General features: G+C 41.1%; 1 protein-coding gene across 1 annotated transcript in view; it reads right to left on the reverse strand.

Annotated features, from left to right (window-relative positions):
• Nucleotides 1-25,369, reverse strand: part of PSME4 (proteasome activator subunit 4) — a gene marked incomplete in the record, with an annotated part of 938,614 nt that overhangs the window by 232,982 nt on the left and 680,263 nt on the right. The window contains 3 exon segments of the mRNA XM_053712692.1: nucleotides 2,558-2,687; nucleotides 4,995-5,048; nucleotides 24,436-24,572. Of these exon segments, the coding sequence (XP_053568667.1) occupies nucleotides 2,558-2,687; nucleotides 4,995-5,048; nucleotides 24,436-24,572 (321 nt within the window).

Raw genomic sequence — 25,369 nt, forward strand, 5'->3', positions numbered from 1 at the left:
AGAGTAGATACCTCCTTAAGCAGTGCGCGGAGATGTTCTAATTTAAATTTAAATGTCACAACATCAGGTTCAGCCTGTTGAGAAATTTTTCCTGAATCTGAAATTTCCCCATCTGACAAAACCTCCCTCATGGCCCCTTCAGATTGGTGTGAGGGTATGACAGAACAATTATCATCAGCGCCCTCCTGCTCTTCAGTGTTTAAAACAGAGCAATCGCGCTTTCTCTGATATGCAGGCATTTTGGATAAAATATTTGCTATGGAGTTATCCATTACAGCCGTCAATTGTTGCATGGTAGTAAGCATTGGCGCGCTAGAAGTACTAGGGGCCTCCTGCGTGGGCAAAACTGGCATAGACACAGAAGGAGATGATGTAGAACCATGTCTACTCCCTTCATCTGAGGAATCATCTTGGGCAATTTCATTATCTGTGGCAGTACTGTCCTTACTTTGTTTGGACGCTATGGCACAATTATCACACAATTTTGAAGGGGGAGACACATTGGCTTTCATACATATAGAACATAGCTTATCTGAAGGCACAGACATGTTAAACAGGCTTAAACTTGTCAATAAAGCACAAAAAACGTTTTAAAACAAAACCGTTACTGTCTCTTTAAATTTTAAACAGAGCACACTTTATTACTGAATATGTGAAAAAATATGAAGGAATTGTTCAAAATTTACCAAGATTTCACCACAGTGTCTTAAAGCATTAAAAGTATTGCACACCAATTTTCAGAGCTTTAACCCTTAAAATAACGAAACCGGAGCCGGTTACAGATTTAACCCATATACAGTCCCAGCTACAGCCTTTGCTGTGACTTTACCAAGCCCAGAGGGGAATACGGTACCAAATGACGCCTTCTAGGAACTTTTCCAACTACTTTCAGGTCCTCACACATGCATCTGCATGTCTTGCTCTCAAAAACAACTGCGCAGTAATGGCGCGAAAATGAGGCTCAGCCTACAACTGGGAAGGCCCTTCCTGACTGGAAAAGGTGTCTAACATAGTGCCTGACGTTAAAAAACGTTCCCCAAGTTTATAAGTGTGAATTATCAGCATAAACATGTATAAAATGTCCAAATAAAGCAATCGATTAAGCCCATAAAAGTGTCTACCAGTTTTATAGCCCATATTAAGCCCTTTATTCTGTTTGAGACTAAGAAAATGGCTTACCGGTCCCCATGAGGGGAAATGACAGCCTAACAGCATTACACAGTCTTGTTAGAAATATGGCTAGTCATACCTTAAGCAGAAAAGTCTGCTAACTGTTTCCCCCAACTGAAGTTACTTCATCTCAACAGTCCTATGTGGAAACAGCAATCGATTTTAGTTACTGTCTGCTAAAATCATCTTCCTCTCACAAACAGAAATCTTCATCTTTTTCTGTTTCAGAGTAAAAAGTACATACCGGCACTATTTTAAAATAACAAACTCTTGATAGTAGAATAAAAAAACTACAACTAAACACCACATACTCTTAACCATCTCCGTGGAGATGTTGCCTGTGCAACGGCAAAGAGAATGACTGGGGTGGGCGGAGCCTAGCAGGGACTATATGGCCAGCTTTGCTGGGACTATTTGCCATTTCCTGTTGGGGAAGAGATATTCCCACAAGTAAGGATGACGCCGTGGACCGGACACACCAATGTTGGAGAAATCCCCTTTCTCTGAAGAATCAAATGTTCATGTTCATTCTCCACCCACCTCCTGAGGCAGCTAAGTAAAGATTGAGGTATGTGTGAGGAGTTTTATAAGGCTCTTGGGGTTTGGGAATCTTTGCCTCCTAGTGGTAGAGAAGAGTAATTCCGCAAAACGCATAGTCAGAAAATATTGTCTGCGCACAGATGATATTTAAGTATTATATATAAAAAATTTACCAAAAACATATACCAACAGAAGATTATTATAAACTCAGTGGATGCTCTAAATACTATTATTAACGGGTGCTAAAAAAAAGGTAGCAGAAAAGCTAATCATGGTACTGATGCAGGTTACAGTTTTCTACATAGCTTTTTTTCACTTTTTTTATTCAAATACCCCATTCTCTTTCTCAACATAATATGAAAACAAATAAATAAGCCACAATTTGACATATGCTAGGCTGTAAATGCACATAAAATGTGATATATGCCCAGATACACTACAAGAGTACTCAAAGACGCATACAAACTGCATGCGTACTTCTTAAACTCTTATACAACTAGAGATAGTCACAAACATATATATTCCTTACCCACAAACATATACATGTACACACATTTAAACTACTACAGGATTCCCATGTATACACATGCACACCACAAACATGCATGAACACATATTTCACAGAAAGCTAAAGTTCATATACCCTTATCTGCGTTTATTCCCCACCTGATCCCTGGTCAGTACCTATCAGGGAAACCTCTCAACAGTCCCCTACCCCTGCATGTGACTAAATCTATGTATACAGTTAAAAACACCTTTCTTATTGATATTATTATGTAGGAAATGGACAGAAAAAAACAGCATGACCCTAACTTTATAAACTGATTAGCATAAAAGATGAACATACCTTGCGTACATTAAGGGCATCATGGTTTAGACACTGCACCAAGTATCGGATAGCTCGAAGAGGTAGAATGTGATCATCTCTCAAAAGCAATGACAGAAAACCAATGCCAATGTGTTCAAACTTCCAAGGCCTGAAACACAGAGAAGCATCTGCTTGTGTTGCACCAACACTACAGAAACTACTGCAAATATAAACTTTTTAGGGTAAATCTTCAGGGTAAGTAAGATAATGAATAAAGTAAAATACACAATACAAAATATACAAAATATGCCTGGCAATTAAAGGGCACAGGAGCAATTAAGCGAAAAGGCTGTATTAAAGGGACAGTAGAGTCAAAATTAAACTTCCTCAGGATTCAGAGAGCATGAAATTTTAAACAGCTTTTCAATTTACTTCTGTTATCAAATGTGCTTAATTCTCATGCTATCTTTTATTGAATAGTAAAACTAGGTAGGCTCGTAAGAGCTAAGGAGTGTGCACGTGTCTTTAGCATCAGTGTTTTGCAACATTGTGTAACAAATCTACAAATAATGTTCAAAACACTAAAACACTGCTGCCATAGAGTACTAAAGACACGTGCACACTCCTTAGCTCTTACAAGCCTACCTAGTTTTACTATTCAATAAATGATACCAAGAGAACAAAGCAAATTTAATAAAAGAAGTAAAGTGAAATCTCTGAATACAAAATTTAAACAAAAAAAGTTGGTAAATATTATTAATTATTACCATTATTAATACCTCAATTCCATGATTTAATTGCACAAAAATAACAGCAATAATCTCACTAGTTGTAGCTATCTTGTGCATTTGTGATTTGTTTTTTTATAAATATGTATGATAAAATCCTTATGATTTTCTTTCAGCTCTCACATTCATAGTTATCCCTATGTAAAGTAAAACCAAGCTGTTGGCATCTTTTGAAATAATAGGACTGGTGGTGGTGATGATGATTTTGACAGTCTGGCGAAGGGGGTATGGGGAGATATTGGGCAATACATTGAGGGTCTGTAATTTTAAAAATGTTTAAAGGGATTGTGAAATCCAACATTTGCTCCCCTTTCCCTTTCCGGTCCTTTAAATATTTAATTTGTGCGGCCGACAGGTTTTACTTACTTTTCGTGCCAATATTTTTGAATTACACAGCTAAATAGCAAGTCACCGCTAGATGTCGCTATTTAGCTATGAAATTCAAAAGCGGCAAAGTCAGAATATATCCGACATTTGAGCGCATGCGCTAAAACCCTTTGTCGGATATATTCCAACAAAGGACCGCAAAGGGTTAATGTGCTCTCAATGATCCATTTTACCTACTGGAGTGTTAATGGTTTGCAAACTGCTCCTTTGTCTTTATTTTCTCATTTGAAATAGCTAATTTTGCCTATTGAATCCCCACCTATACTGAAAATTTCTGTACTTAAAGGGACAGTCAAGTCCAAAAAAAACTTTCATGATTTAAATAGGGCATGCAATTTTAAACAACTTCCCAATTTACTTTTATCAGCAATTTTGCTTTGTTCTCTTGGTATTCTTAGTTGAAAGCTAAACCTAGGAGGTTCATATGCTAATTTCTTAGACCTTGAAGACTGCCTCTAATCTGAATACATTTTGACCACTAGAGGGCATTAGTTCACATGTTTCATATAGATAACATTGAGCTCATGCACGTACAGTGACCTAGGAGTGAGCACTGATTGGCTAAACTGCATGTCTGTCAAAAGAACTGAAATAAGGAGGCAGTCAGCAGAGGCTTAGATACAAGATAATTACAGAGGTAAAACGTGTATTATTATAACTGTGTTGGATATGCAAAACTGGGGAATGGGTAATAAAGGGATTATCTATCTTTTTAAACAACAAAAATTCTGGTGTTGACTATCCCTTTAAGTATTTGTTACAAAAATATGTAAACAAGAAGGTTTAGATTAAATAATGCTCCTAGTTGGGGGTGTGACAGAGAGGTACTAAGGTGTTCATTTTCCATTGTATTCTACATTGTATTGGACTTTGAGTAAACAGTGAGAATTAAGTTAAGAAGGACTTTATGTAAATAAATTACACAGATACGATAGAGATAGGTGACTTTATGTAAATAAATTACACAGATACGATAGAGATAGGTTTCCCCTACAAGCACAGCCCATTAAATTGTGACGTGGTTTCATTTAGTAGAAACAGCTATTTCATATATAAAAATAAACCAAAGGCAACACTTTCCCATACACTTTAAACCCTGCAGCTATAACAAGCAATTGGAAACACATTACGATTAAACCAATTTTCCAACTGCTTTGTTTTTCCATCTTTAAATCATCTGAAACAATAGCTCCCATAACCCTTTCTCACTTTGTTGCAGTCAGTAGAGGACCATTATGTTTGTATGGCATTTTCATTGCAGCCTGTGTGTTCAATAAACAGATTTATATGGGAGTACTTACAAGTTTCTTTGGGTGACACAATCTAACAACGTGTTGACCAATCGTTCATAATTTCTGCAAAGCAAAAATAACCAACACTATTTACTTTTTGTTCACAAGTAGTTAGTGCATTTTACATTTGTAATATTACTTAGCAAATAATATAAATGATGGTAAAGATTATTATCATAAGAAACTACCTATTTGAAAGTAAAATGACTTTTGTAAAAAATATACTCTTAAATTCACAACACAATTTTTTGAACATTCATGAAGTAGAGAAATAAAGCAACGGATACAATTCAAAATGACAAAAAAAGCTCTGTGTTTGATCACTTTATTATTGCATGTTTTCTTTCTCATGCCTTTATGCTTAAATGGACATAAAAAGAAAATTTATGCTTACTTGATAAATTTGTTTCTTTTTAGACACGATGAGTCCACGGATTTCATCCTTACTTGTGGGATTACGCCTCCTGGTCAGCAGGAGGAGGCAAAGAGCACCACAGCAGAGCTGTATATATAGCTCCTCCCTTCCCTCCCACTCCAGTCATTCAACCGAAGTTAGGAAGAGAAAGGAAAAGCCAAGTTGCAGAGGTGTCTGACGTTTAACAAAAAATAATAACCTGTCTCATAGAACAGGGCGGGCCGTGGACTCATCGTGTCTAAAAAGAAACAAATTTATGAGGTAAGCATAAATTTTCTTTTCTAAGACACGAGTCCACGGATTTCATCCTTACTTGTGGGATACAATACCAAAGCTAGAGTACACGGATGAAAAGGGAGGGACAAGAGAGGTAACCTAAACAGAAGGCACCACTGCTTGAAGAACTGTGAAGAGAGGACCAAGTTGCAGCCTTGCAAATCTGTCCAACAGAAGCATCATTTTTGAAAGCCCATGAGGAAGCAACAGCCCTGGTGTAATGAGCCGTAACACTTTCAGGAGGCTGCTGTCCAGCAGTCTCAAATGCAAAACGGATGATACTCTTCAGCCAAAAAGAAAGAGGTAGCTGTAGCTTTCTGATCCTTACGATTTCCAGAAAAAATTACAAATAGAGAAGACGAATGACGAAAGTCCTTAGTCGCTTGCAAGTAAAATTTTAAAGCACGGACTACGTCCAAATTGTGCAGAAGACGTTCCTTCTGAGAAGAAGGATTAGCACACAAGGAAGGAACAACAATCTCCCGATTAATGTTCTTGTCTGAAACAACCTTAGGAAGAAAACCAAGTTTAGTACGGAAAACCACCTTATCCGAATGAAAAAAAAGGTAAGGTGAATTATATTGTAATGCCGAAAGCTCAGACACTCTTCTAGCAGAAGAAACGGCAACAAGAAACAAAACTTTCCAAGATAATAACTTAATATCTAAGGAATGCATAGGTACAAACGGAACCCCTTGAAGAGCTTTAAGAACTAAATTCAAACTTCATGGAGGAGCAATTGGTTTAAACACAGGCCTGATTCTAATCAAAGCCTGACAAAAAGATTGAATATCTGGTACATCTGTCAGACGCTTGTGCAACAAAATAGACAAGGCAGAGATCTGACCCTTTAGGGAACTCATTGATAAACCCTTCTTCAATCCTTCTTGGAGAAAAGACAAAATCCTGGGAATCCTAACTCTACTCCATGAGTAACCCTTGGATTCACACCAGTAAAGATATGTATGCCCTATCTTATGGTAAATCTTCCTAGTTACAGGCTTACATGCCTGAATTAAGGTATCTATGACCGAAACAGAGAAACCTTGCTTGTATAGGATCAATCGTCCAATATCCAAGCAATCAGCTTTAGAGAAACTAGATTTGGGTGGAAGAAGGGACCCTGAATAAGAGGTCCTTCCTCAACGGAAGTGTCCAGGTTGCAGAGATGACCTGTCCACCGGATCGGCCTACAAAATCCTGCGAGGCCACGCAGAAGCGAGGAGGATCACTGATGCCTCCTCCGATACGATTTGAGCAATCACCCGGGAAAGAAGCGCAAACGGGGGAAATAGATATTCTAGGCTGAAGGACCAAAGAACTGTCAAGGCAGCTATCAACTCGGACTGGGGGTCCTAGACCGGGACCCGTATCCCAGAAGCCTGGTATTCTGACAAGATGCTATGAGATCCAACTCCAGCCGACCCCCTTTGAAAATCAGGTTAGAGAATACTCAAGGATGGAGTTCCCACTCTCCTGGATGAAAAAGTCTGTCTACTCAGAAAATCCGTTTCCCAAGTGTCCACCCCTGGGATATGGACCGCTGACAGATAGCAAGAATGAGCCTCCGCCCACTGGATAATCTTGGCTACCTCAGCCATTGTCAAGGAACACCTCGTTCCTCTCTGATGATTGATGTAAGACCGTCGTCATATTGTCCGTCTGAAAACAGATGAATCTGGACTGAAGCCAACTGAGGCCAGACCAGAAGAGCCTTGAAGCTCGCTCTGAGATCCAGGAAGTCTATAAAAAGAACAGACTCCGCCAGAATCCACACTCCGCTAAATTAGTTCCCTGGGATAGGTGATCCAGAGACAACCACCATAGAAGAGAGTCCCTTGTCTCCTGACCCAGAGTGATTTGTGGAGACAAGTCTGCATAGTCTCCGTTCCATTTCCTGAGTATGCTTAACTGCATAGGTCTGAAGTGGAACGAACAAATGGGATTTTAAGGGTCACAAGGCGCTGTTCATTTTATCAACCTTGAAAGGATGAAAGGTTGAGTGGACCTCACCGGGGATTGAACCTGCAACCCTTGGGTTGTTACAGAGCTCAGCTACAGTGCCTTAGCATGCTGAGCTATCTGTCCGGCTATTGTCCATTACTGTCACCATCAGCCCAATTACTTCTATGTACTGAGCCACTGAAGGCCGAGAAGTGGACTGAAGGACTAGACCAGTAATGATAGAACTTGTTTTCCTGACCTCAGTAAGAAAAATCTTCATTGATATGGAATTTGTCATGATTCCCAAGAAAGCTACCCTTGTGCTTGGGACTAAGGGACACTTTTCCAAAGACACCTTCCACCTGTGAGATCACGGGAAGTATAACACCATGTCCGTGTAAATCTTGCTTGCTGCAAAGATGACGCCTGGACTAGGATATCAGCCAGATAGGGCGCCATTGCAATGCCCCGTAACTGAAGCACTGCCAACAGCGATCCCAGAGCCTCCGTAAGAACTCGGAACTGTGGCAAGACCGAAAGGAAGGACCACGAACAGGAAGTGTTTATCTAGAAGGCAAACCCTAGAACTTGAGACAATTCTCGTGAACGGCACATGAAGGCACTTGTCCTTTAATCCACTAAATTGACCCTCTAGGATCAAGGGAGGAATGGAACCAATTAATAGTTTCCATCCCGAAGGACAGTACCCTTCTTAAAAAAAAAAGGTCTGAAGATTCCCCTTTTTCGAGAACCACAACCCAATCGGTAACCCCAGATCCTGTACCAGTATTAGAACTGGAACAATCACTCCCAGGTCGGAGAGGTCTCCTACGCAGTGTAAGGACGTCTCTCCTTTTGTCTGATCTTCAGACAATATTGAAAGCAGAAACTGCCTCTGAGAGGAAAACATGTGAGCTTGAAACCAAACTTGAGCGAAAGACGGAAAGTCAGCCCCCTACAAGATCCAATCCCGGACCAGGGCATGTTCTCCATGCTGTCTTTGATTCAACAGCAGGCTATGTGGGTTTTTTTTGTTGTTTTTTTTTCATTTTCGTTTTAGAACATATATCCGTAAAACAAGGCTCTAACCATAAGGTCCCAAGAGCTGGAACAGAGCCACCTATGCTCCCAGTTTGATAAATGGAAGGGAAGAAATTGAAATAAAGGATTTAGCCAATGTGAAAGCTTTATCCAGTCGTCGATTTTATCCAGGGAAGCTACTGACTAATAGCATCAGACAACGCATCAAACCAATATGCCGTCACACTAGTGACAGTAGCAAAGTACACAGATGGTTGTCATTGTAAACCCTGGTGTGTCTCCCATTACTAATTTTTTTACATAGGACAATCCTCTAAGGGTACAGAAGTTCTCGTAGTGAAGTTGAAACTACTCCTTCCCTCCTAAGGAATGTCGTCCAGCCTCCTTAGCCGAGTCGGCTATGGGAAACAGTCTTGTAAATATAGGGAATGCCTAAGGTACCATTCCATCTGAAACTGAGATTCTCAGTAACATGGAGGAACCTTTTAGAATAGCAATTCCTCTAGCAATGCTTTAACCTCGTGGAAAAATAACCCCGAGTGGAGTGTGAAGGAACGCAGGGCACTGCATGTGGGCCATAAAATTTTGATGGAAACTATAGGAGAAATTTGTGGCCATTGTTAACAGACTCCCAAACAGCAATTGCCGTAGAGGGAGTAGATTCAAAAAGAGAAAAAAAAAATTGAATAAATTTTAATACATTTTTCACTTAGGAAACGATACTGTGCCTTTAAATCTGAAAAGTAACTCTATTCTTGTGTGCGTTTGTTTCATCCTCAGACACAAGGGATGAATTAACAAATAAACAGCTGAAATTAATTTATTATAATGTACACAGAACAAAAACGTTGCTGTCTCTTTAAATCTTAAAGTAACTCATTGTTGTGTGTTTTTGTACCATCCTACGTCACAAAGGATGAATTAACAAATTAACAGCCGCAATTCTTTTAATAAAATTTACACAGAAATATATGTTACTGTCTCTTTAAATTTTAAAAGAACGTCTTATTACTGTTGTGCAGAACAATCCAATAAGAATATTAATATTGCTATAAATAGACATCGCTATGTACATCAAAAAAGCAATTTCTTTGCAAGGAACCACAGAGCACTGCCTGTGGTTCATAAAATTATTCTGGACACTATAGTAGAAAATTGTGGCATGGATTGACCGGTGTCACCAGACTCTTAACAGCAATAGCTTTAGAAGGAGTATATATAATTGACACATAAAAAACAGTACTGCTTCTTTAAATGTTAAAATAACATTATCTTTTGTGTGCCTTTGTAGCATCCTATTACAAAGGATGAACTAACCCAAGCAACTGAAATCTATATAATAAAGATAACAGATAAAAAAACTTTACTGTCCTTTAAAGTTTAAAAGCCACATTGTGTTTATTGTGTGCTTTGCAAACTGACATTTAATTAGTAAGCAAACAGTTCTGGACCTACTGAACCTCAGCTATTGTGCCAAGTTAACAGTATAACAATCAGAGACATTTTAACACGTCTGACACACAATGTATTTAGGTCTAGCACTGAGCGCTACATAGCTGTGTTAAACGCTCTACCCTACCCGGTATCATAATGTAAGTAGAGAGCGCAACAAATGCTCGTATAGCTCCGCCCCTCGTGGGCGTGACAGTACTCCATCTCCCAGCACTCTAACTGTACTGCGTCCAGAGATGGAGGAATGAGCTCAAAAACGGCGGGAAGATAACTCCGCCCATCGTGGGCGTCACCATACTCAATCTCCCGGACGCCATTAAGATCTTATAGATCTGACACCGGGGGATATAACAACTAAGCCCAATGTATAAAAGTTTAGCCGAGTATGCTACCGCATATCAGGTAGCAATATCTCCTAATAAGACCTGCGCTCTAAAACTTATTATCATGGCGAAATCCCCATGAATAATTAGAGCCACTTTTTTTTGTTGTCACCAGAAAAACATAATTTATGCTTACCTGATAAATTCCTTTCTCCTGTAGTGTAGTCAGTCCACGGGTCATCCATTACTTATGGGATATTAACTCCTCCCCAACAGGAAGTGCAAGAGGATCACCCAAGCAGAGCTGCTATATAGCTCCTCCCCTCTACGTCATACCCAGTCATTCGACCGAAACCAAACGAGAAAGGAGAAACTATAGGGTGCAGTGGTGACTGGAGTTTAATTTAAATTTTAGACCTGCCATAAAAAACAGGGCGGGCCGTGGACTGACTACACTACAGGAGAAAGGAATTTATCAGGTAAGCATAAATTATGTTTTCTCCTGTTAAGTGTAGTCAGTCCACGGGTCATCCATTACTTATGGGATACCAATACCAAAGCTAGAAGTACACGGATGACGGGAGGGAAAGGCAGGATCTTTACACAGAAGGAACCACTGCCTGAAGAACCTTTCTCCCAAAAACAGCCTCAGAAGAAGCAAAAGTGTCAAATTTGTAAAATTTGGAAAAAGTATGAAGAGAAGACCAAGTTGCAGCCTTGCAAATCTGTTCAACAAAGGCCTCATTCTTAAAGGCCCACGTGGAAGCCACAGCTCTCGTAGAATGAGCTGTAATTCTTTCAGGAGGCTGCTGTCCAGCAGTCTCATAGGCTAAACGTATTATGCTACGAAGCCAAAAAGAGAGAGAGGTAGCAGATGCTTTTTGACCTCTCCTCTGACCAGAATAAACTACAAACAGGGAAGATGTTTGGCGAAAATCTTTAGTTGCCTGTAAATAAAATTTCAAGGCACGGACTACGTCTAGATTGTGCAGAAGTCGTTCCTTCTTTGAAGAAGGGTTAGGGCACAATGATGGAACAACAATCTCTTGATTGATATTCTTGTTAGTGACTACCTTAGGTAAGAACCCAGGTTTAGTACGCAGAACTACCTTGTCTGAATGAAAAATCAGATAAGGAGAATCACAATGTAAGGCCGATAACTCAGAGACTCTACGAGCCGAGGAAATAGCCATTAGAAACAGAACTTTCCAAGATAACAGCTTGATATCAATGGAATGAAGGGGTTCAAACGGAACACCCTGTAAAACGTTAAGAACTAAGTTTAAGCTCCACGGTGGAGCAACAGTCTTAAACACAGGCTTAATCCTGGCCAAAGCCTGACAAAAAGCCTGAACGTCTGGAACTTCTGACAGACGTTTGTGTAAAAGGATGGACAGAGCTGAGATCTGTCCCTTTAAAGAACTTGCAGATAAACCCTTTTCTAAACCTTCTTGTAGAAAAGACAATATCCTAGGAATCCTAACCTTACTCCATGAGTAACTCTTGGATTCGCACCAGTGTAAATATTTACGCCATATTTTATGGTAAATTTTCCTGGTAACAGGTTTCCTAGCCTGTATTAAGGTATCAATTACTGACTCCGAAAATCCACGCTTTGATAAAATCAAGCGTTCAATCTCCATGCAGTCAGCTTCAGAGAAATTAGATTTTGATGTTTGAAAGGACCCTGAATTAGAAGGTCCTGTCTCAGAGGCAGAGACCAAGGTGGACAGGATGACATGTCCACTAGATCTGCATACCAGGTCCTGCGTGGCCACGCAGGCGCTATTAGAATCACTGATGCTTTCTCCTGTTTGATCCTGGCAATCAATCGAGGAAGCATCGGGAAGGGTGGAAACACATAAGCCATCTTGAAGGTCCAAGGTGCTGTCAAAGCATCTATCAGGACCGCTCCCGGGTCCCTGGACCTGGACCCGTAACAAGGAAGTTTGGCGTTCTGGCGAGACGCCATGAGATCCATATCTGGTTTGCCCCAACGTCGAAGTATTTGGGCAAAGACCTCCGGATGAAGTTCCCACTCCCCCGGATGAAAAGTCTGGCGACTTAGGAAATCCGCCTCCCAGTTCTCCACGCCTGGGATGTGGATCGCTGACAGGTGGCAAGAGTGAGACTCTGCCCAGCGAATTATCTTTGATACTTCCATCATCGCTAGGGAACTCCTTGTCCCTCCCTGATGGTTGATGTAAGCCACAGTCGTGATGTTGTCCGACTGAAACCTGATGAACCTCAGAGTTGCTAACTGAGGCCAAGCCAGAAGGGCATTGAGAACTGCTCTCAATTCCAGAATGTTTATTGGAAGGAGACTCTCCTCCTGAGTCCATGATCCCTGAGCCTTCAGGGAATTCCAGACAGCGCCCCAACCTAGTAGGCTGGCGTCTGTTGTTACAATTGTCCAGTCTGGCCTGCTGAAGGGCATCCCCCTGGACAGATGTGGCCGAGAAAGCCACCATAGAAGAGAATCTCTGGTCTCTTGATCCAGATTCAGCATAGGGGACAAATCTGAGTAATCCCCATTCCACTGACTTAGCATGCACAATTGCAGCGGTCTGAGATGCAGGCGTGCAAAAGGTACTATGTCCATTGCCGCTACCATTAAGCCGATTACCTCCATGCATTGAGCCACTGACGGGTGTTGAATGGAATGAAGGACACGGCAAGCATTTAGAAGTTTTGTTAACCTGTCCTCTGTCAGGTAAATTTTCATTTCTACAGAATCTATAAGAGTCCCCAAGAAGGGAACTCTTGTGAGTGGCAATAGAGAACTCTTTTCTACGTTCACCTTCCACCCATGCGACCTTAGAAATGCCAGAACTAACTCTGTATGAGACTTGGCAGCTTGGAAATTTGACGCTTGTATCAGAATGTCGTCTAGGTATGGAGCTACCGCTATTCCTCGCGGTCTTAGTACCGCCAGAAGAGAGCCCAGTACCTTTGTAAAGATTCTTGGAGCCGTAGCTAACCCTAAGGGAAGAGCTACAAACTGATAATGCCTGTCTAGGAAGGCAAACCTTAGGTACCGGTAATGATCCCTGTGAATCGGTATGTGAAGGTACGCATCCTTTAGATCCACTGTGGTCATGTATTGACCCTTTTGGATCATGGGTAAGATTGTCCGAATAGTTTCCATTTTGAACGATGGAACTCTTAGGAATTTGTTTAGGATCTTTAAATCCAAGATTGGTCTGAAGGTTCCCTCTTTCTTGGGAACCACAAACAGATTTGAGTAAAACCCTTGTCCGTGTTCCGACCGCGGAACCGGGTGGATCACTCCCATTAACAAAAGATCTTGAACACAGCGTAGAAACGCCTCTTTCTTTGTCTGGTTTGTTGACAACCTCGAAAGATGAAATCTCCCTTTGGGAGGAGAAGCTTTGAAGTCCAGAAGATATCCCTGGGATATGATCTCTAACGCCCAGGGATCCTGGACATCTCTTGCCCAAGCCTGGGCGAAGAGAGAAAGTCTGCCCCCTACTAGATCCGTTGCCGGATCGGGGGCCCTCACTGTCTTAGGGGCGGCAGCAGGTTTTCTGGCCTGCTTGCCCTTGTTCCAGGTCTGGTTAGGTTTCCAGCCCTGTCTGTAACGAGCAACAGTTCCTTCCTGTTTTGTAGCGGAGGAAGTTGATGCTGCTCCTGCCTTGAAGTTACGAAAGGCACGAAAATTAGACTGTCTAGCCCTTGGTTTGGCTCTGTCTTGAGGCAGGGCATGACCCTTACCTCCAGTAATGTCAGCGATAATTTCTTTCAAACCGGGCCCAAATAATGTCTGCCCTTTGAAAGGTATGTTAAGCAATTTAGATTTAGAAGTCACATCGGCTGACCAGGATTTTAGCCACAGCGCTCTGCGCGCCTGGATGGCGAATCCGGAATTCTTAGCCGTAAGCTTAGTTAAATGTACTACGGCATCAGAAATAAATGAATTAGCTAGCTTAAGGACTCTAAGCTTGTCTATGATTTCATCCAATGGAACTGAGCTAATGGTCTCCTCTAGAGACTCAAACCAAAATGCCGCCGCAGCCGTGACAGGCGCAATGCATGCGAGAGGTTGTAATATAAAACCTTGTTGAGAAAAATTTTTCTTAAGGTAACCCTCTATTTTTTTGTCCATTGGGTCTGAAAAGGCACAGCTATCCTCCACCGGGATAGTGGTACGCTTAGCCAGAGTAGAAACTGCTCCTTCCACCTTAGGGACCGTCTGCCATAAGTCCCGTGTGGTGGCGTCAATTGGAAACATTTTTCTAAATATAGGAGGGGGGGAAAAGGGCACACCGGGCCTATCCCACTCCTTAGTAATAATTTCTGTAAGTCTCTTAGGTATAGGAAAGACGTCGGTACACGCCGGTACCGCATAGTATCTATCCAGCCTACATAATTTCTCTGGGATTGCAACCGTGTTACAATCATTCAGAGCCGCTAATACCTCCCCTAATAATACACGGAGGTTCTCAAGCTTAAATTTAAAATTTGAAATGTCTGAGTCCAGTCTATTTGGATCAGATCCGTCACCCACAGAATGAAGCTCTCCGTCTTCATGTTCTGCCATTTGTGACGCAGTATCAGACATGGCTCTAACATTATCAGCGTACTCTGTTCTCACCCCAGAGTGGTCGCGTTTACCTCTAAGTTCTGGTAATTTAGATAAAACTTCAGTCATAACATTAGCCATGTCTTGTAAAGTGATTTGTAATGGCCGCCCTGATGTACTTGGCGTCGCAATATCACGCACCTCCTGAGCGGGAGATGCAGGTACTGACACGTGAGGAGAGTTAATCGGCATAACTTTCCCCTCGTTGTCTGGTGAATTTTTCTTAAAATGTACAGATTGACTTTTATTTAAAGTAGCATCAATGCAATTAGTACACAAATTTCTATTGGGCTCCACATTGGCTTTTGAACATATTGCACAAAGAGATTCCTCTGTGTCAGACATGTTAAAACAAACTAGCAACTAGACTAGCAAGCTTGGAAAATACTTTTCAAATAAATTTGCAAGCAATATAAAAAACGTTACTGTGCCTTTAAGAAGCACACAAAAACTGTCACAGTTGAATAACAATGAACCGGATTAGTTATAGAAACCAAATTTTCACAGTAAATGCATAAATTTAGCAAGGGATTGCACTCATTAGCAATGGATGATTAACCCTTAATATCAGAAAAACGGATAACAATTGAAAATATAAGCGTTTTTATCACAGTCAAAGCACAGTCTCACAGGTCTGCTGTGAGTGATTACCTCCCTCAAAACTAGTTTTGAAGACCCCTGAGCTCTGTAGAGACGTCCTGGATCATGCAGGGAGAAGAAGGCAGACTGTGACTGAATTTCTAATGCGTAGTAAAAGCGCCAAAATAGGCCCCTCCCACTTACAATACAACAGTGAGGGAAGCTTAGTAAACTGTTTTAATTCAAAACAAACGACAGCCATGTGGAAAATAACGCCCAAAACAATTTTTCACCAAGTACCTCAGATAATTAAACGATTTAACATGCCAGCAAACGTTTAAAATCTAATTTATGAAATGTCATTAAAAAGCCTGCTGCTAGTCGCTCCCACTGCAGATTAGGCTAAAAGTTATATGCATACAGTATTTTCCCAGTGAAGTGCCATTCCCCAGAAATACATAAGTGTAAACATACATACATATCAGCCTGATACCAGTTGCTACTACTGCATTTAAGGCTGTACTTACATTATATCGGTATTAGCAGTATTTTCTCAGTCAATTCCATTCCTTAGAAAATAATATACTGCAACATACCTCTTTGCAGGTGAACCTGCCCGCTGTCCCCTGTTCTGAAGTTACCTCACTCCTCAGAATGGCCGAGAACAGCAAATGGATCTTAGTTACGTCCGCTAAGATCATACACAAAACTCAGGTAGATTCTTCTTCAAATGCTGCCTGAGAAAAAACAACACACTCCGGTGCCGTTTAAAATAACAAACTTTTGATTGAAGGAATAAAAACTAAGTTTAATAACCACAGTCCTCTCACACATCCTATCTATTAGTTGGGTGCAAGAGAATGACTGGGTATGACGTAGAGGGGAGGAGCTATATAGCAGCTCTGCTTGGGTGATCCTCTTGCACTTCCTGTTGGGGAGGAGTTAATATCCCATAAGTAATGGATGACCCGTGGACTGACTACACTTAACAGGAGAAATAAAAGTTATCCGTCTCCCGGTCGGCATATTTTATGTTAAAACCGCCGGGAGTAAAATAACACCGATTCCATCCAGCCCCAGTGTCTGTATAACATAGCTCACCTCAAGAAGAGACCACAGTCCCATCACAATAAAGAGCCCAATCTTTATCTTAGCCCTTGACATGTGTTTGTATGTAATGTAGTGCTCACTTTCTTCTGAGAGAATGATGTCCCCAGAAATAATAAAGTTAGCACTTATCTTGAATGCTGTACGACAGCATGGCAGTCCAGCAGGTGTAAGAGGTCCTCTCCCTCCCATAGCCCTGTGGAATAAGATAAGCCTGAATTAAATGTGCTTAGGCTATCTGGATTAGGGCAGCAAATATGTATAGGAGGCGCAGTGAGAATTATGTCCCACCAGTTCCTATTGCTTTAAAGCCACCAATTGCTCTACTGTAGAGACTGATCTGGACTAGGCTACACCCTAGAACAAAGTAGCACTCTCTGGCACTACTTTAAAAATAATAAACTCTTGATTGAATAATCTATACTAACACCTTACTTTACCTCTTCCTATCACTAACATAGGCAAAGAGAATGACTGGAGTGGGAGGGAAGGGAGGAGCTATATATACAGCTCTGCTGTGGTGCTCTTTGCCTCCTCCTGCTGACCAGGAGGCGTAATCCCACAAGTAAGGATGAAATCCGTTATCAAATTTGCTTAATTCTCTTGGTATCTTTTGTTGAAGGAGCAGCAATGCACTATTGGAAACTAGCTGAGCACATTGAGTGAGCCAATGAAAAAGGGACTATATATATATACAGTATATATAGCCACCAATCAGCAGATAACTCCAACTAGTACATTACCGCTCCTAAGCCCACCTCAGTATGCTTTTTAACAAAGGAAAACAAATTTATTTCACTGTCCCTTTAAGCCCTGCATACTACAGTTTCAAGCATCAATGGAGTATGGGACCCTAGCTGAACACATATGATGAGCCAATGACAATAGGTATATACATGCAGCCACCAATCACCATAGGTATATACATGCAGCCACCAATCACCAAGCTAGCTCCTGAGCATACCTAGCTATGTCAACAAAATATACCAAGAGAACAATGTCAATTTGATCACAGAAGCAAAATTAAAAAGTCTCTAAAAATTGCATGCTATGTCTGAGCCATGACATTTGACTTTTGTGTCCCTATAAACCCAAAATGTTTGTTTCATGATTTGTATAGTGCATGCTATGTTAAACAACTTTCCAATTTACTTCTATTATCTAATTTGCTTTGTTCCTTTAGGTATGCTCTTCAGCAAAGGATACCAGGTAGGCTCAGGAGCATCTGCTGATTGGTGGCTGTACATTTCTGCCTCTTGTCAATGGGTCACTTAATGTGTTCACCTAACTCCTAGTTGTACATTGCTGATCCTTCAACAAACGATACAAAGAGAATGAAGAACATTTGATAATAGAAATAAATTTAAAAAAAAAACATAATTTATGCTTACCTGATAAATTCCTTTCTTCTGTAGTGTGATCAGTCCACGGGTCATCATTACTTGTGGGATATTAACTGCTCCCCTACAGGAAGTGCAAGAGGATTCACCCAGCAGAGTTGCTATATAGCTCCTCCCCTCTACGTCACCTCCAGTCATTCGACCAAGGACCAACGAGAAAGGAGAAGCCAAGGGTGTAGTGGTGACTGGAGTATAATTTAAAAAATATTTACCTGCCTTAAAAAACAGGGCGGGCCGTGGACTGATCACACTACAGAAGAAAGGAATTTATCAGGTAAGCATAAATTATGTTTTCTTCTGTTAAATGTGATCAGTCCACGGGTCATCATTACTTGTGGGATACCAATACCAAAGCAAAAGTACACGGATGACGGGAGGGATAGGCAGGCTCTTTATACAGAAGGAACCACTGCCTGAAGAACCTTTCTCCCAAAAATAGCCTCCGAGGAAGCAAAAGTGTCAAATTTGGAAAATTTGGAAAAAGTATGAAGCGAAGACCAAGTTGCAGCCTTGCAAATCTGTTCAACAGAGGCCTCATTCTTAAAGGCCCAAGTGGAAGCCACAGCTCTAGTGGAATGAGCTGTAATTCTTTCAGGAGGCTGCTGTCCAGCAGTCTCATAAGCTAAACGAATTATGCTACGAAGCCAAAAAGAGAGAGAGGTAGCAGAAGCTTTTTGACCTCTCCTCTGACCAGAGTAAACGACAAACAGGGAAGACGTTTGTCGAAAATCTTTAGTTGACTGTAAATAAAATTTAAGGGCACAAACTACATCCAGATTGTGCAAAAGACGTTCCTTCCTCGAAGAAGGATTTGGGCACAAGGATGGAACAACAATCTCCTGATTGATATTCCTGTTAGTGACTACCTTAGGTAAGAACCCAGGCTTAGTACGCAGAACTACCTTATCCGAGTGAAAAATCAAATAAGGAGAATCACAATGTAAGGCTGATAACTCAGAGACTCTTCGAGCCGAGGAAATAGCCATTAAAAATAGAACTTTCCAAGATAACAACTTTATATCAATGGAATGAAGGGGTTCAAACGGAACACCCTGTAAAACGTTAAGAACAAGGTTTAAACTCCATGGTGGAGCCACAGCTTTAAACACAGGTTTAATCCTGGCCAAAGCCTGACAAAAGGCCTGAACGTCTGGAACTTCTGACAGACGCTTGTGTAACAGAATGGACAGAGCTGAGATCTGTCCCTTTAAGGAACTAGCGGATAACCCCTTTTCTAAACCTTCTTGTAGAAAAGACAATATCCTAGGAATCCTAACCTTACTCCAAGAGTAACCTTTGGATTCGCACCAATATAGGTATTTACGCCATATTTTATGGTAAATCTTTCTGGTGACAGGCTTCCTAGCCTGTATTAAGGTATCAATAACTGACTCAGAAAAACCACGCTTTGATAAGATCAAGCGTTCAATTTCCAAGCAGTCAGCTTCAGAGAAGTTAGATTTTGATGTTTGAAAGGACCCTGAATCAGAAGGTCCTGTTTCAGAGGTAACGACCAAGGTGGACAGAATGACATGTCCACCAGATCTGTATACCAAGTCCTGCGTGGCCATGCAGGCGCTATTAGAATCACTGATGCTTTCTCCTGTTTGATTCTGGCAATCAATCGAGGAAGCATCGGGAAAGGTGGAAACATATAAGCCATCCTGAAGGTCCATGGTGCTGTCAAGGCATCTATCAGGACCGCTCCCGGATCCCTGGATCTGGACCCGTAGCGCGGAAGCTTGGCGTTCTGTCGAGACGCCATGAGATCTATCTCTGGTTTGCCCCAACGTGGAAGTATTTGGGCAAAGACCTCTGGATGAAGTTCCCACTCCCCCGGATGAAAAGTCTGACGACTTAAGAAATCCGCCTCCCAGTTCTCCACTCCCGGGATGTGGATTGCAGACAGGTGGCAAGAGTGAGACTCTGCCCAGCGAATTATCTTCGATACTTCCATCATTGCTAGGGAGCTTCTTGTCCCTCCCTGATGGTTGATATAAGCTACAGTCGTGATGTTGTCCGACTGGAACCTGATGAACCCCCGAGTTGCTAACTGGGGCCAAGCCAGAAGAGCATTGAGGACTGCTCTCAATTCCAGAATGTTTATTGGAAGAAGACTCTCCTCCTGATTCCATAGTCCCTGAGCCTTCAGAGAATTCCAGACAGCGCCCCAACCTAGTAGGCTGGCGTCTGTTGTTACAATTGACCAGTCTGGCCTGCTGAATGGCATTCCCCTGGACAGATGTGGCCGATAAAGCCACCATAGAAGAGAATTTCTGGTCTCTTGAATGGAATGAAGGACACGGCATGCATTTTGAAGTTTTGTTAACCTGTCCTCTGTCAGGTAAATCTTCATTTCTACAGAATCTATCAGAGTCCCCAGGAAGGGAACTCTTGTGAGTGGAAAGAGAGAACTTTTCTCTTCGTTCACTTTCCATCCATGCGACCTTAGAAATGCCAGTACTATCTCTGTATGAGATTTGGCAGTTTGAAAGCTTGAAGCTTGTATCAGTATGTCGTCTAAGTACGGAGCTACTGAAATTCCTCGCGGTCTTAGTACCGCCAGAAGAGTGCCCAGAACCTTTGTGAAGATTCTTGGAGCCGTAGCCAGTCCGAATGGAAGAGCTACAAACTGGTAATGCCTGTCTAAAAAGGCAAACCTTAGATACCGGTAATGACTTCTGTGAATCGGTATGTGAAGGTAAGCATCCTTTAAATCCACTGTGGTCAAGTACTGACCCTCTTGGATCATGGGCAAAATTGTTCGAATAGTTTCCATCTTGAACGATGGAACTCTTAGGAATTTGTTTAGGATCTTTAAATCCAAGATTGGCCTGAAGGTTCCCTCTTTTTGGGAACTACAAACAGATTTGAGTAAAACCCTTGTCCTTGTTCCAACCGCGGAACTGGATGGATCACTCCCATTAATAAAAGATCTTGTACGCAGCGTAGAAACGCTTCCTTCTTTGTTAGGTTTGTTGACAACCTTGACAGATGAAATCTCCCTCTTGGGGGAGAGGATTTGAAGTCCAGAAGGTATCCCTGAGATATGATCTGTAACGCCCAGGGATCCTGAACATCTCTTGCCCAAGCCTGGGCGAAGAGGGAAAGTCTGCCCCCCACTAGATCCGGTCCCGGATCGGGGGCCCTCAATTCATGCTGTCTTAGGGGCAGCAGCAGGTTTTCTGGCCTGTTTGCCCCTGTTCCAGGACTGGTTAGGTTTCCAGCCTTGTCTGTAGCGAGCAACAGCTCCTTCCTGTTTTGGTGCAGAGGAAGTTGATGCTGCTCCTGCTTTGAAATTACGAAAGGAACGAAAATTGGACTGTCTAGCCTTGGCTTTGGCCTTGTCCTGAGGCAGGGCATGACCTTTACCTCCTGTAATGTCATTAATAATCTCTTTCAAGCCGGGCCCGAATAAGGTCTGCCCTTTGAAAGGAATATTAAGCAATTTAGATTTAGACGTAACATCAGCTGACCAGGATTTTAGCCACAGAGCTCTGCGTGCCTGAATGGCGAATCCTGAATTTTTAGCCGCAAGTTTAGTTAAATGTACTACGGCATCTGAAATAAATGAATTAGCTAACTTAAGGAATTTAAGTTTGTGTGTGATGTCATCTAGTGTGGATGATTGAAGTGTCTCTTCCAGAGACTCAAACCAAAATGCTGCTGCAGCCGTGACAGGCGCAATACATGCAAGAGGTTGCAATATAAACCCTTGTTGAACAAACATTTTCTTAAGGTAACCCTCTAATTTTTTATCCATTGGATCTGAAAAAGCACAGCTATCCTCCACTGGGATAGTGGTACGCTTAGCTAAAGTAGAAACTGCTCCCTCCACCTTAGGGACCATTTGCCATAAGTCCCGTGTGGCGGCGTCTATTGGAAACATTTTTCTGAATATAGGAGGGGGTGAGAAAGGCACACCGGGTCTATCCCACTCCTTAGTAACAATGTCAGTAAGTCTCTTAGGTATAGGAAAAACGTCAGTACTCGTCGGTACCGCAAAATATTTATCCAACCTACACATTTTTTCTGGGATTGCAACTGTGTTACAATCATTCAGAGCCGCTAATACCTCCCCTAGTAACACACGGAGGTTCTCAAGCTTAAATTTAAAATTTGAAATGTCTGAGTCCAGTTTATTTGGATCAGAACCGTCACCCACAGAATGAAGCTCTCCGTCTTCACGTTCTGCAAACTGTGACGCAGTATCAGACATGGCCCTTGCATTATCAGCGCACTCTGTTCTCATCCCAGAGTGATCACGTTTACCTCTTAGTTCTGGTAGTTTAGCCAAAACTTCAGTCATAACAGTAGCCATATCTTGTAATGTGATTTGTAATGGCCGCCCAGATGCACTCGGCGCTACAATATCACGCACCTCCTGAGCGGGAGATGCAGGTACTGACACGTGAGGCGAGTTAGTCGGCATAACTCTCCCCTCGTTGTTTGGTGAAATATGTTCAATTTGTACAGATTGACTATTTTTTAAAGTAGCATCAATACATTTAGTACATAAATTTCTATTGGGCTCCACTTTGGCATTAACACATATAGCACAGAGATATTCCTCTGAATCAGACATGTTTAACACACTAGCAAATAAACAGCAACTTGGAAATACTTTTCAAAGTAATTTACAAATAATATGAAAACGAACTGTGCCTTTAAGAAGCACAGAAAATATTATAACAGATAAAATAATTAAGTTATAGCATCAATCTTTGTCAGAATATACAGTTTTAGCAAAGGATTGTTCCCCTCAGCAAATGATAACTAACCCAGGCAGCAGAAAAAAATACACAAATAAACGTTTTTTATATCACAGTCAATACAATCAGCACAGCTCTGCTGTGAATGATTACTTCCCTCAAAAAAGACTCTTGAGATCCCTGAACTCTGTAGAGATGAACCGGATCATGCAGGAAGAAAATGAACCTCTGACTGAGTTTTTCTGATGCATAGTGAAAGCACCAAAATGGCCCCTCCCCCACACACATAACAGTGAGAGGGATCAGTGAACTGCTCTAATTTAAATCAAAACTATTGCCAAGTGGAAAAAAGTGCCCAAAACATTTTTTCACCCAGTACCTCAGAGAAAAAAAACGTTTTTACATGCCAGCAAAAAAACGTTTTACCTCAATAATTAATTGTCATTTAAAACCTATTGCAAGTCCCTGCAAAATAGGTTAAGTCTATGTATACAGTTTAAAAGCCAGAGAAGTACCATTTCCCAGAAAACTGAAGTGTAAAATATACATACATGACAGCCTGATATCAGCTACATCTACTGCATTCAAGGCTGAGTTTACATTATAACGGTATGGCAGGATTTTCTCATCAATTCCATGTCAGAAAATAATAAACTGCTACATACCTCTTTGCAGATTAATCTGCCTGCTGTCCCCTGATCTGAAGTTTACCTCTCCTCAGATGGCCGAGAAACAGCAATATGATCTTAACTACTCCGGCTAAAATCATAGAAAAACTCAGGTAGATTCTTCTTCAAATTCTACCAGAGAAGGAATAACACACTCCGGTGCTATTATAAAATAACAAACTTTTGATTGAAGATATAAAAACTAAATATATCACCATAGTCCTCTCACACATCCTATCTAGTCGTTGGGTGCAAGAGAATGACTGGAGGTGACGTAGAGGGGAGGAGCTATATAGCAACTCTGCTGGGTGAATCCTCTTGCACTTCCTGTAGGGGAGCAGTTAATATCCCACAAGTAATGATGACCCGTGGACTGATCACACTTAACAGAAGAAAACAGTTTAAAATTGTATGTTCTGTTGGATGGTTCAGTTAGCTCATATATAAAAGCCGCTAACCACTGACTGATAGTTTTATCCACAGAAAAAAAAAAAAAAAAAAAAGTGCTCCTTATGTAATGCCTTGGGCTAAATTTGGGAAAATATTTTCTTGTGCATTTATGTAATTAGTAAAACAATCATACACCAATAAGGTAGCACAGAAACATTTTGAGAATAGTACCTAAAGTTATGGTAAATCCTAGCATTGGCATTATGCCCTATGGCAAGCACGCTATTGGCTAAAAGGTGGAAACATCATCTCATTGAAAAAATAGCATTTTGCAATGGGCAGCCGGAGGTGCTTAGCTCGGCATAAACTCGCTGCAAATAAAGGAACTTTCAGCATGAAGTTTTTTTTATACTTTATCACTGAAAGTCTACTTTATTTATAGCAGTGGTAAAGCCTAGCGTTTCAAAAATGTTAGGATTTACCATCACTTTAAATAACACAGTGATAATGTCTAAATATAAAGCTCACTTTCTCACTTACTGTAAAGATTCAGAATTCTTCTCTTCTTGCTTTTTAATTGCTAAAGCAATTTTGTCAGGATGAGGAAGCTGTGAGTTGGTAGGGGGATGTTGCGATTGCTGCAAAATAATTGCAATTTGTATGCAGCTCTCTGGGATCTTTCAAAAAAAGAAGACAAATAAACATAAGTCAGTGTACATGCATGTGATTAATGTTAAAAGAAAATATACAAACTTATAGATTTTAATATAGTAAACATTGTCACAGGCATTATACATTTACAATCTTAATTGAAACTGCTCTCAACGCTTTATAAGGGACATGTGCAAGAATGAAAATGTTCTTATGTGTTAGAGAACGTTATTGTGTTCTACCTGCATACAACTACAAATGAGTTAAACACATAGATAAAGTGAGCTCTGCTGAAGCATGCACTACTGGGACTTAGCAGAACACATCTGAAGAGCCAATGACAAGAAGTATATGGTGTGTAACCCCATTCACCAGCTAGTTTCAAGCAGTCCATTGCTACTCATGGGCCTACATAGGTATGCTGTTCAACAAAGAAAACCAAGATGACAATGTAAATATAACAGATGTTGTGGAAACGGAAAAGACTCTAAAAATGAAATGCTCTGTTTAAACCATGAAAGTTTAATATTGATATGAAACCCAAATAGTTTCTTTCATGATTCAGCTAGAACATGCAATTTTAAGCAACTTTCTAATTTACTCCTATTATCATTTTCTCCATTCTCTTCGTATCTTTATTTGGGGGAAAAAAAACAGGAATGTAAGCTTAGGAGCCGTCACATTTTTGGTTTAGAACCTGGGTAGCGCTTGCCGATTGGAGGCTAAATCTAGCCAACAATCGGCAATCGCTACCCAGGGTGCTGAACCAAAAATGGGCCAGCACCTTAGCTTACATTCCTGCTTCTTTAAATAAAGATACCAA

Source organism: Bombina bombina, chromosome 4 (assembly GCF_027579735.1).
Source record: "Bombina bombina isolate aBomBom1 chromosome 4, aBomBom1.pri, whole genome shotgun sequence".
NCBI classification, from domain to species: domain Eukaryota; kingdom Metazoa; phylum Chordata; class Amphibia; order Anura; family Bombinatoridae; genus Bombina; species Bombina bombina.